Raw genomic sequence first — 13,625 nt, 5'->3', positions numbered from 1 at the left:
TATAAAGACTGGACAGTTCAGCCAAGCTCTTTATAAACTGAAAAGAAGACAAAGATTCAATGCATCGTATTTACAGAGCAGTTACTACCTGAAGTCTCCAGGTGAAGTTGTTGCCAGCTGAAACTATTTATTATTAAGACCTGAATAACAGACCCAAAGATGGTGCCTTTCCAGTCCTAAAAGTCCTCACCTGGCGTATGCCAAAATACAAATGTATTGTTGAATCGCTTTTCTGTACTGTAAGAAAGTGTGTTAAATTGAAATCCTCAAAGGATCCAAAATGTACAATAGGAGGAGTAATAGTTACCCTTGCTTTCAGTTTAAGGGTATCCCTCTGGACAGGTTTAAAGATGTCTCTTTTATTATGGCAGACTAGGAGAATTTAGTGGCCCAGTGGCCGTTGGGAAATGTTCCCTGCAATACCCCCAGGGGCCACAAGGCAATTGGAATTGTGTTAGCAGTAGTTAACTAAGCCTAACTTAAAATCATTCAAAATATATATCTTGAAGCAGCTTTATAAAATACAGTATATATATTTGGAGCTATTTTCAGGTTTAAATCCCTGTTTTTTTATTTATTTCATATAGAGTTGATTTCATCTTTGAATCCAGGTGAAATTAATTAAATATACATTTGATTGTATGTTATAACTGTCTGCTATCACAGTGCAATAATGTTTTAATTTTGGAAAATAGCAAAGCATTGTCTTCCCTTTAAAAAAATCAAGGCCAACATTATGTATTGTAATAGCAGGAAATAATAACAGTGATGAACTCAACATTACAAGCAGCATGTGGCACCTCAAACCTGCGATAATATCCTCCAGGGACATGCAGCTCCGAGACGTTTTGTCTTTTTTGGTGCCATTATTGTGAATTTTATGCAGAGTTGTAATGAAACAGATGGTGGACTAAACTTGCATAAATGGGTTTGGAGGTTTTCCAGCTCAATCCCACCATGCATGTCTGCAAACATCCTCAGCATGTCGGCTCTCATTTGCAACACTGAAATTAGCACAGACCTGTCCTGTGGATTTATGTGTGTTGAAAAATTAATGTGGGAACTTTTTTATTCTGTGTTCTGGTCTGGCTGCTCCTCCATTTCCTTCCATAATTCTTTTTATGTTTTTGTCTGTATTTGTGTGCTGACATTATACATTTCTTCTTCTGATTCAGAAGCTGCTGGTTATTTCTGCAGGCTGTTGGAGATGCAGCTGTTACAGAAACAAAATACTGGAGGTTTGTAACAGAGAACTTACTCGAGCCTAAAGAGAGCAGCAGCAGGGCAAAGAGGATCTGCCTCCCAGCTGCACACAGAGCGAGCGCCATACTGGACCTGCAGAGAGAACAAGGAGGGAGGAAGGAGAAAACAATCAGTATTTAACAGAGGCAGAGACTAAATGCAAAATCAATGCATGTATAAAACAGTTTTACTGTATATGCATAAAAATATTGTTCATGTACATTCATATACGATTGTATTTTCTGTTAAGTTGCAGCTTTTTGTGTTTGACTGGTTTCCATCTTCCCAAATGTAAGCTTATCGTCATAAAGCATTTCTTTATAAGATTATGCATTTACGGTAAACATTACCATGTTTGAACAATGTTCATTATTGAATATTTATCTCATATCAGGCCTAGTCCATTCTGAAAACCATCATAAAGTAATAGCCATAGTAATTAGCCATATACAGCACCTGATACTGCAATGAATGACATCTAACAGATGTTGTCTGTTGCGATGCATGTTTGAGCTTTAAAGGAAAATTTGTGCACATTTTAAGCAAATGTCTATAAATCCTAATTTGGTATATGTACAAAAACCCCTTCAATGTTTGCTGCAACTCTATGAGTCTATGGCTGCAGCTTATTGTTGTTCTTCAGACACCTGCATGATCAATTGACACAGTTGTTGGCCTGGAAGAACAACAGACTATCAGCTCTGGTTTATATTCTCTCTGACTTCACTTGAACTTGCAAAAGAGAAAAAAATACATCCTAAAATGGGAGAGTAGAAGGTGTTATGGATGAAGATACATTTCACTGAGTTTTGGCTGCCTGGATATTCAGACATATTTATTCGACCTGAGTATATGCCCTGAAGATATCTAGGGATTGCTGGCACAGCTCTGTGAGTACACAACGTTCTGAGTCAGTATAGCAAGTAATAAGAAATGTGTTCATTAAGTTGGAAAATTTTTGAATTAACAGTGATTGGATATCAAATGTGGCAAATGTAAAGAAAAAGAAGAAGAATTAATTGAAGGTGGTAGTAGGGACAATGTCTTGCATAGTAGCACATTGTTATCAGTGTTTGTGTGAGTGAGAGGCAAATTCTAAAGTACTCAGGAATGAAAGCAGTCTGTAGTCATTTTGGAGCAGCTGTGGTTCAGTTAGGAGAACAGAATTGTTCATGAACCTGAAGACTGAAAAAACCCATTCCCCTGCTCCTCTGCTTAGCATGTTGAGATATCCTTGGGCAAGATCACAAAGATTAGGAAAGCACGATTCAAATGCAGTGCTCTCAGTTCAGTATTTTTACCAGGTGATAAAGTTAGATTTTCATGTCTTTCAGGTGAACGGCAGCACGCTTCTTTTGGCAGCTGTTTGTTTCATAGAACCTGTCAAATCTATGGCAACAGTAAAAGGAAATACAGCTGTGCTCTTTCATTAAAATAGAATTTAGATATAGTGTGAGCACTGCCCTTTTAGCTATGTTGTTTATATCAAACATACCCTGACACATGTTCAAGAGCTGTCTAAAGCAGGAAGGCAGGAGGGACGCAGATTCTTAGGCAACCAACTGATGCTGACCTTCACAAGGTCTTTGGATAGGTAATTACCTGTACTTTATACCCCCTTGTCTGATTTACTGTTTTGTGACTGCTACAAAAACAAAAAAGTATATCAAATGTTTCAAAATGACCTTGAACACTGAATTCTTAAAGAGCTGAATTCAGGCAATGATTTTGACAAAGTATCACTGACAGGGAGAGATGATGTAAAATATACGTTCATTTAATTTGCCCTAAAAGTATCGAATAAACAGGTTTAATGTGTAAGGCACACACTTTAAGGAAACACAACCGATCAGTGGAGCTTGTGTTCAATGATTTCCATCAAGCAGATTCCTTTATATACAACTATTTAAATGTATTTTTTAACCCAAACCCACTCTGCCTATAAAAGCTACAGCTACCTCTGTAATTATAGACAGGCCATTAGGGTCTTACACTGCATTAAAACTCTTGATAACAATAGTATCTCACTTCCAAAGTAAAAGTAAATGAGTGTCTGGTATACTGCAGTGATCCTGGTGCATTGCTATACTGCACAACCAAAGGAGATCTTACCACACATCAGAAATACGCTGCTGACTTTGCCAGAGGATTTGGCTCGGGGCCCAAAGTTGCTCAGCTCAATGTGAGTCTTCTGAAACAAAGCTTTATTGCCCCGTACAAGAACGAAACTAAGATGTTAAGGGGGGCAATGCTGTTTGAAGACAACACAGCTTTGTTTGCTAAATATAGTTTTAACAGGCGGGGATAAGAAACACCAATACTTCTAAATTATTAATTTACTTCTTGTCAAAAAATGATTCTTTGTACCTGCCTGATTACACAGTTATTACCAACAGAGACTTGCTAAAAGCCCATTTAAAGACTTTTAGAAATGAGTCTGCTGCAAATGTTTGGACTCTCTAGATTGCAGTTACATAAAGTAAATCATTTATCCGGCAAAGTAAAAAGACCTCTTTGCATACACCAAGGTAACAGCAACTCATGCCATCAGCATCCCTGATGCCTAGAAAGAAGATTATGCAACACCAGTTCAACCCCTTTTTAAATTACAAGAATAATGGCCGCTCTCTTCTCTGTGAAAGCTCGGTAAAACCTTCAGCCATATTAAACTGGAGTGTGTGAGGCAGTGAAAAGGATTCCTCTCTGATTGTAAAGCTCTCTGTGACACCTACAAAACTACACTGTCATTACACAACTATTTGTTGGGCGCTTGTTAATGGTGGGCAACCAAGTTAAAAACGAATACTCCGGTCCGGGCGAGACCACGCTGTGCCACACACTTTGAGGCACCCCATGTCTAAAGGTGGGTTACAATCTTGTGATGGGCTGTGACAGATTGGGGTCAAGCTTGTTGGACTGTGCATGTTGAGGGGCCTTAATACATTGGGTGAGCTAGCTGGGTGGGAGACAAGGGATTTCTTAGGGCTTGGAGAGGGTCATGACACCGATGAGTTTGCCCAGTATGCAGAAAGCATTAGAGAGTGTTGTGTTCGAGGGCCTGGGACTGGCTGGGACCCAGCAGCCACTATCCACAGAGATAGAATACAGAGTGCAGCCTGTGGACATCTCTATGGATGCTATACAACATACAACACTGTGAGCCTATAGACAGCCGCCTTTCAAAGTTTTACCAGAGGGGATTTACGACATACAGTGCGCTGGCCATCCTGTCGCACCAGCTGCATACTAACCAGCAGCACCTTTTGTTCACGGTGAGACATCAGATGTCGGGAGCGACTCCCTCTAAATCGCCCCTCGTCACTCCTACAGGCACAGTTGTGTCTTAGGCAGAAAAGAGCCAGAAGTCTCTTAAATGCTTCACTGGTCTTCAATGTGGACGTCCATCCGCCACATTTTCACAATGTCGCCTGAATAGGACACATTCTCAGCTCATTGTAAGAGCAGGCAAGCGAAGTGACAGAGATCCACAGAGAGCTAACAGACGAGGCTGGCAGAGCTACAGTACAGCTCAGCACTGAGCTGTCAATCTGGGGAAACAGGAGACCAAGAGGCCTCATGATCTTCATGACGCAGGCAAGACAGGGCCCTTAACCCAAATCCCCTTTGGTTCTGCAGTTGGTGGGAAAATAGCTTGAAGAAAATAAAACATGAAAAGTGTGGAGGACGTCATGTCAGCTGCTGTTGTGGTTATAGGATAAATCATGTTTGAGAGCACAGCACGACAGCTTCATGCTTACAATGCCTCCATCATACCGCACTGAAGTGTGTGTGTGTGTGTGTGTGTGTGTGTGTGTGTGTGTGTGTGTGTGTGTGTGTGTGTGTGCGTGCGTGTGCGTGCGTGTGTGTTCACAGACTGCAAAGGTTTAACTTCATCAGGTTAGGTTTGGTTCCCATGTTGATTTTTGGCACACATATTGACACACACAAGTGCTGTAATGTTACCGCCCCCAAAACGCCTTGTACCAAACCCCAGCAATTGCACAAGGTAGGTCACTGAATCTCACCTTCTGCATTCATGTGCAAAAAGCATGAACACAAGGCAACGCACACACCAATATCAAAACACACATTGGCAGCTGGCATTTCTGTCAGACAACAAATTAACTGCATGCATGAATTAAAAGTTTCTGAATTGACCCACTAAATACAGTTTAGTAATTTTAGAAGCAACCTAGAAGTACCCTCCCCCAAACCAAATACAGAGCAGGGCATAGTTAATCAGCCTATACTCAGTCGCTTTTTACATAACCCACCCTACAAAATAACCCCTCAGGGATTTGCCTTTCTTACAGTGGATTTTCTTTACACTGTAAAATGTTTAAACCTTTTTCTGCAACAGCATGATGACAAGCACAAACAGCAGAATTATAGTCCACAGATATAATTTAGTTTAGGCTGAAGACTCCAGCGCTGGCAGAAAGACGTTTACAATAGAGTCAAACTGTCAATCTTTTGTTCCTCTCTTCAGAACTGACAGGAGGTGTAGGTAATTCCTCGCTTTCCCTTTTTCTTTTTTAATCATGTCTCACAAAACTATTACCTCCAGGAAACTATTAACTGCAGAGAGCAGTAAACAACAGAATAACACCTCCAGATGAGTGACAGACAAAGTGGTGAACTGGGAGAGGAAGAACATGGGAGGAGGAATGAAAGAAAGGTCGTTCATCATCAGCGTAACAACATAACACTAACATGATGATAGCTCTTCTGAAAAGCTGTCTTGACACTCTATAATTGTTCTTAATTTGCTTTTTGACCACCATGATAGATGTATTGCTGCAATTTGAACCTACACAGAATTAATTTTCACACACTACTTGTTAAGAAAGATGAAGAGAAGAAGACGTACTGTCGCATGGTTGATTTGGGGCCATCAAAGAGACACTTGACCAGAGTGTACTCACATTTGTTGCTCAAGAAATTAAAAACAGGATAAAAAGGGAGCTGAGTTGAAACAGGTATTCTCCTCCTGCTCACTTCAAGCATCTTGTACACTCTCTATTTCTCTCTCTCTCTCACACACACACACACACACACACACACACACACACACACACACACACACACACCCACACCCACACACACACACACACACACACACACACACACACACACACACACACACACTCACAGCCTCTCTTTGTGCTGGCTGTGTCTGTGTGGTGACTAATCACACTCAAAGCATCTAATGACTCATGCAGCACTGGCCGGCATTGGCTTCGGATGGAGAAAGACTATGGAAAGCTGCTAGTCCCTCCAGCTCCAGGATTACACACTCCGTCCTCTCACACCGACACCATTGATCTGACTGGGCAAAGGGACAGGGGTTGCTTAAAAGAGCTTGATAGCACGCTAAGGAGGAGCCAAGCTTAGAATTGGCTGGATGTGCATGCAGTAAAACATAGAAAGGAGACAATTTAGATTACTCTGAAGGATCCTTCACTGACAAGTGAAGTAAAAAAGTGACAAAGGTGGGTACCTATTTGGTCATCACTTTAATGTATCATAAACTAAAGAGGCTGCACCTTTCTTTTCTTTAATATTCAGTGTTCAGCAGATACCAAATAAAGAAAAAGACTGATTTAAATGTAATCTATGTATCACCATGTTGTGCATATCCGTTTGAGCTCGACCATGGTAAGAACATGCATCTATTAGTATGGGCGACAGAGCTAAGTGTATGAACTCTAGTATGCTAATTTTATCTCTCCAGCCTTTCTGGCAAGATCTTTGTGTTTTCTTCTGTGTCGTCTGCAAAAAGGATTAGGTTTGACTGAAAGGCCAAGGCTGGTTATTACATGCATTTGATTTATAGATGAGAGAACAGAGAGCAAGAAGAGAGTGTTTTTGATTGATTCATTGATGTCTTTCTTTTGAAGATGCTAACAAAAGAAAAGAAGAGAAATAAATATCTGACTAAAGCAATAAACAATAAAATGACCCTAAACCACAACATTAGCTGTCATATTTCACATGAAACACATGTTCGAAAGGAATATGATGAATTTGACCCTTACTTTATCCTCCACTGTGTCAATTCCAGAGAGAAGTAAATAAGTGAATAAAATCATCTATCACAATCCCTCCTCTTCTCTTTAACTATTGAAAATATTATTTTGGTGCACTTTCTTGAACAGAATTAAGTTAGTTTTCCAATCTGTTCTTAAATCTATCCCCAGATTGATATGCATTTAATCTTCATCATTGTTCGGGCACACATTTTCTTAAGGTTTAGGTTTCCCCTTGAGTTTTAACCATCCACTGAGTTGGTGTGCTTGTTCGGTTTAGTTGGTGGAGCAGGTGCCCTAATGATCAGAGACTGCAGTCGGCTAGTCGAAGGTTCAACTCCTGGTCCAGACGCTATTTGGTGCATGTGTTTCCCCGCTCTGTCTCCCCTCATTACCTTTCTCTCTCAGGCTGTACTATAACATAAAGGCACGAAGACCCAAAATGAATCCAAAAAAACTAAGAAAAACATCCCACTCAGTTGAAAGACATTTTGAATGTCATGGGAAATGGTAAATGGTGAAAGTGCTTTTGTAGTCTAATTCTAATTCAAATTGACCCTCAGTATTAGCTTATCCCATTCATACACATTCACACTTCGCTGACGAAGAAGTGGAAGCAGCTTGGGGTTAAGTGTCTTGCCCAAGGACACATCGGACATGTGGCTGAAGGAGATAGGGAATGAACCAAGACCTTCCGGTTGAGAGACGACCGACTCTACCACTGATCCACACAGCTGCCCCCATATCAGATGGAAGTCATTCATTTCTTGCTTCATACATTATTTGTGTTAAATTCATACTCATTTCTGTAATGCCCTGAAAGGCTCAAATCAAACAAACATCTATTCATTTGATACCAAAATAACTGAGCAGAGGAGGATATATTCTTATTTGACTTAAAAAGGGAATGTATGAATGCCCTGATTTATCCAAAGGACTTTGAGGGCCATGTCTGCCAAGAGACATTGAAATGGTTGAAAACCATTTCATTTTGACTCATGACAATTTTGAGTTGCTAACTATTCTATCTCCTGATTTTGACACTTATTCTCATACTGTCTCATTAATTTGAATCATGGGGTGACAAGCATGACTTGATTGAAATAACAATATGGTAAAATTACATAATATTGGTGTTATGATGATTGGGTCGATGAAGCCTTGTCTAGAACTTTAGTACAAAAGCTCCCAAATTCACAATGTGATGTGATGTTTTGGTATTACCAATGGGCAAATTCACATATCCAGCAGACAAAGAGCAACATAAGCATTAATTTGTAGTCAAATTTCTGTTTACAAGACAAATGTAGGATCAATCTTCACTGCATTTTTATTCTATGTTTTGCCTCCACCATGTACTGATGAAACCGACAGTAAATGCTCAATAATGCTCCAAAATGTGGGCGACCTTTGTTAATTAAAAATGAACATTAACTTAAAACCTGAAAGATGACCAGAAAGATGCAGATATGAAAACTCTAAACTCATGTAAAACAGAACATTGGGTTCATCACTGTGAGAGCCACTTTCACATATTATCAAGTCATTGCTATTAAGAAATAGAGCCACTTGAATGAATCACTTCCATTGAAAGTACATGTTTAACCGCATTGTAGGTCAAATGTTTTTAAGTAAATAGCACTATTGAATGAGATAATGATTTTGGTGTCAGAGGTCCAACATACATAGCTGAGATCTGTCTTTATAGCCACCACACCAGCTGTGTCTTATGGATACCAGAGGTCAAAGGTGAAGGTTTTGAGGTTGCTCTTGGAAGCAAAGTCAATAAAGGATCAGGTGCATGAGATGAAGCTATCATCTTTGAGTACATTAGACTGTGGCTACACACACACACGACCCCATACAGGCCAACATACTCAACACACAGATGTTTCCATCCACTGAGAGAAGCGGTCAGGCTATGAAGACAGAATAAAAGACACAAATATAGACATGCTGTTGGGACAAAATCCAAGAATTCCTCATCTTTAATGATGTTGCTGAGTCTGTGGAATATCAACAAGGTGAGGAGAGAGAGAAAAAAGAGCTGTGTCCTTCAAATGTTTATGACCAGTGCCAATGCCTGGAAAGGCAGACACTATCTCTTAATTCCCGTATCAGCAGTTAACAGCTACAAGAGAGGAGCGCTGAGTGTACATATTTCAAACACTGTGACATCAGGAGAAACATATCAAGAAGTAACACAACTGCAGTGACTAATAATATCTCAGAAGGTGATAAATCATTCTAATCTTTGCTGCGTTACAGAGCCTGGAAAAACTTTGTTGCTGCCTTTAAGAGCTTCTACTTGGCAAACTGTAAAACCAAACATTTGTCTTCCAGCAGTCACCACCTTGAAGGAGAAGAGCCCCCCGGCCAAAGACAAAGAGAGGGACCTTTCTCTTTGTGTGGCTGAGCTGTTCAGCTGTGGTCTCATCTACGCCTGTAACGATTGGCCTGGTGGGCTGCTCTAGTCCCTCCCAGGCTTAAGACCTAAGGTGATTGATGGATTGGTTTGTCCAATCTCTTTTGGGTATTGGCGACTGGGGGAATCACCGGGCAAAAGAGGTTTCAAATATTTCAGGGAGAGAATGGAGACAGAGTTCGACAGCACATCCAAAACCAGCAGCTTTCTAATTCAACTATTCACTGCTTTTTTTTTTCCATTTGACATATGTTTGGGGTTTGGATCATTGGGCTCTGAGGTTTTTGGGAGCTGTCCAGTGCTGAAAACGTGGACAGTTTCAGCTCCAGTCACCGGAAAGACATTGAAGTCATTGTTAGATTAAAAAGCTCTCCTCTGTCTGGCTGAGAAGGGACCACAAAGTTCTAAGGGATCATAAAATTTCCCTTTAGTGTGTATTGTAGTTCAAAGTTGGATTCTCTGCTTTTGAATTACTGCTCGGAAAGAAAAACAACACTACTCATTAAATCCTCATGCAAACAAAGTCAACACATTTTCAGACAAGAGCAACCATAAATCAACAAGCCTGGGGCGGCCTCAGAGGTGAAGCTGGATGTAACTTGTCTCCTAAAAGCGACTGCTGGTTCTGATTTGCATTTATATGATGCTATCCTAGCTATTAGCGCAGTATTAGGGGTATATAGACTCCATTATCACATAAGTGACATAATAGAGAGGGCATGTTTCTACCAAAGAGAACAATATAAAACCCTGGCTGGTAATAACTTTGGCTTCTAGTGGAAATATACCATCAGCAAGACCAATTTCTGTCTGCAAACTGTAAGCAAAGCTTCAAACCAGAAGGACTGAATCATCTTTATTTCATTTTCTTTTGACATATCACAGTACTACAGTACTTAAGGGTTGCAGCAAATTGCATTTTTCATCATTATTATTCTGCAAGATATTTTTTCAGTCTTCCTCTTGGGTAAACTTTTGAAGTCATTTGTTTTGTTCATCCCCTAATCCAAAACATAAAGTAATAAAGGTTCAAATAATATAAAAAGGAGAAAAACAGAGGAGCTGAAAGCAAATGTTTTGTCAATTTAGCGTCTCTGAAACTAATCAAGCAATGTCTCAGCTTTCACATAACGTTTATTACAATATTCCTATCTAACTAATGAATATAATCCTAGACAATTGGGAGTACACTATATGACAATTCTTGTAAGCAGAGATAAATTGAATATCAATTAAAAAAGCAAAGATTTGTCACGGTAAAGGAAGAAACAAGACAATGTTTGATTGTTTTTTCAGGTCTATTAAATTGGGGGCCGACAAATCCTCAAATCAACTCATCGTACATCTCTACAGCATTTCACTTGTCTATAAGAATCTTATATTTCTACTTTACCATCGCTCCATGATGCACAGTGACTTTTCAAATTGCAGATGCCTCACAGCCACACATGATAGACAAACTGAAGCTGAAGTGTGCAGCAACAGTCAGTTAGTCAGCTGAGCTCCAATACTCTATTTTAGAATCAAACCTCCTTTCTCCCCACAACTTCTGCTCCCTCGGAGTGATGTCATTTACATACACACATGAACACACAAACTGACACACATGTTTGCTCCAATGTGAGCCTTTTAAAACACACTTACACACATCCGGACAGAATAAAAAATGCATGCAGTAAACTTCCAGCTGGCTCTCTTAGCCTAATTCCTCACCATTCTGCTGTCCTGTTCTGTTATCTCTCACACACATGCATCTCCTCATCTGGCGTTGCCTGCTTAACCTTGTCCTGCTTTATGGTGCTGACACACAGCTGGTTGGTGTGTGCACTAACAAGGCCAAAGAAGAAAAGACTTGCACTCATCCAGACCCAAGCGGTAAATAAGAAACAGAGCAGGCTTTATTTGGCTGCAGGGGCTCTCATATTCTCAGACAATACAGCTCATTTGTCAAGGTGACCCGAACTGTTCTCCTCTTTCACTGTGATTTGTACATGCCAGTGTTTGTTTACAGAGCAGCCAGCCATCAATAGAAGACTTCCAAGAATTGTTCAGTTGCCTGGCCCCAAGCAATGACTAATTTCAGCTTTTGGTGCCATTCTTCATTTTATATTTTCAGGAAAAAAAAGGGAAATAAGTTCACAATGTACAGGGTTAGGGAGCTGTAATGTAAAAACAAAATACTGTGTGGAATAGCCCAGCAGCACACACTGATCCCTATGGTCCAGTTTCTATGAGCCTACATGTTTTATGTCATGCCCAGCTGACAGCTCTTGTGGTTGATCAGTTTAAGATCAGATTTTGGCAGCTATTCAACACATGCTGTTAGTTCACCAGAAGACTCGTATTTACATAATATATTTCACAAACACCTGTTCATGTGTTCAGAGCTGCAACAGTGGACAGCAGGCACACTTGCTTTAGATTTCCATTAATTATGTCATCTTTAAAGAAAAGTTGTTTATTAAGTGTATAAAGCAAAAGTTCTCATGCAGACAGCGTCTCCTGACAGGAAACCATGTAACAGACACTGTAACAAGGTTACTTGGTGAGTTGATGATTTATGCATGCCTCTACATGGCTCGTAAATATAGACCAATATTAAAAGCTCTGATCTGTAAATAATTAAAGATATCCCAAATGGTGCGCTATATGTGCATCTGTAAAGCTGAGGCTGTGATGGTGCGAGAGGAAATGCACTGATTGGCCCACAGGAAATACTTATTACCCACACCAATTACATAGCGAGCCTGTTTAAAAGTAGATATTGCATGGTTGCGATTTCCATACATTTCAAGCTGTGTTTTTTCTCTAGATTGACATCCCGTGCGTTTACAGCTGCCATACAATAAACACTTTAAATCCTCTGTCTAAAGCGCCTCTTGCAGCCGCTGTCTTTAGATATCACACTGACTAAAATGATTGATTAATTTAAAAAAAAAAAAAAAAAAAAAGCTTGCATGCAAAGCACCATTTATTGTCAAGCGCTGACTCTTACCTCTTCTGGAAAAAGCTGCGCTTTCCTCAGGAATGTGAGCAGAAACCTTTTGCGCCTCCGTGCAGGTGCTCCCAATGCTCCCGGAGGGTGCAGAGACGAAAACGGCGAAACCAAGGGTGAAACAGCACTTTGCAGAGGCAGAGGAGACCAGGGGGAGTGTGTGCACAAGCGCTCCCCGTCCTGGACTTTCCACTCCTTCTTCTTCTGTGGTATCCTCTTCCTCACTGAGCAGAAGCAGCAGCAGTCTCTGCACTGTTCATCCTCACACACCGATATCTGCCGGATCGGAATAAATGCGCGCACACACACACACACACACACTTCAAGGTGCTCCCTCCGTCCCCCTCCTTGCCAGAAGCTCTACGCCGAGGGAGAGAAGCTAGATCCGTTTGAACAAAGAGGCAAGCGCTGACAGGCAGACGGCTCCAGCGCCCCCCATACAAAGAGGGGGATATGTGGGGTGGGAGGGTGGGGGTGTGTCAGAGGGAGAAGAAGAGAGAGGTGGAGAGAGAGAGGGGAGGGGAGGGGGTACTTTATATGACCATAATCCGATTCCTACATAAACCTCAATGGTTGATCTGGTGTCTGTGAATTAAATTAAAATTTACCCATGAGCTTACAATGTCAGTCTGACCACCAGCGGACCCCCTCATATATCCTAATGTCACACACAACACATGTCCACACACCTCCAGTGAATAAGCACAACTTGTGTTATCACAAATCCCTCAGCCCTTTTAATGAGACGTGCCTAAAAACCATTGTGTGTATTGATTCAATAAAACATTTCCAGGATTATATGTGACTGCAGAATTAATTATAACAACTGCTGATTGAATACACAGCTACTGTTGATGCACTCAACAACCTGGCACCGCCAACATCTCATCACTGCAGCAGGGTCAATACCAAACAGCATCAGTCTTCATTAGCA

The 13,625-nt window shown here is 40.7% G+C and overlaps 1 protein-coding gene across 1 annotated transcript in view; it reads right to left on the bottom strand.

The window, feature by feature from the left end:
- LOC109984037 (neurocan core protein) overlaps positions 1-13,109 on the bottom strand; it is a 45,120-nt gene extending 32,011 nt beyond the window's left edge. The window contains exons 1-2 of the mRNA XM_020634025.3: positions 12,692-13,109; positions 1,259-1,335 (exon numbers count right to left, since the gene is read on the bottom strand). Coding sequence (XP_020489681.2) covers positions 1,259-1,328 — 70 coding nt within the window. The 5' untranslated portion in view covers positions 1,329-1,335; positions 12,692-13,109. The remainder of the gene's footprint in view (positions 1-1,258; positions 1,336-12,691) is intronic.
- Between the last annotated feature and the right edge of the window lie 516 nt (positions 13,110-13,625).

The sequence above is a fragment of the Labrus bergylta genome, chromosome 4 (assembly GCF_963930695.1).
Source record: "Labrus bergylta chromosome 4, fLabBer1.1, whole genome shotgun sequence".
Classification (NCBI taxonomy): Eukaryota; Metazoa; Chordata; class Actinopteri; order Labriformes; family Labridae; genus Labrus; species Labrus bergylta.
This window is presented reverse-complemented; position numbering and strand designations above follow the sequence as displayed.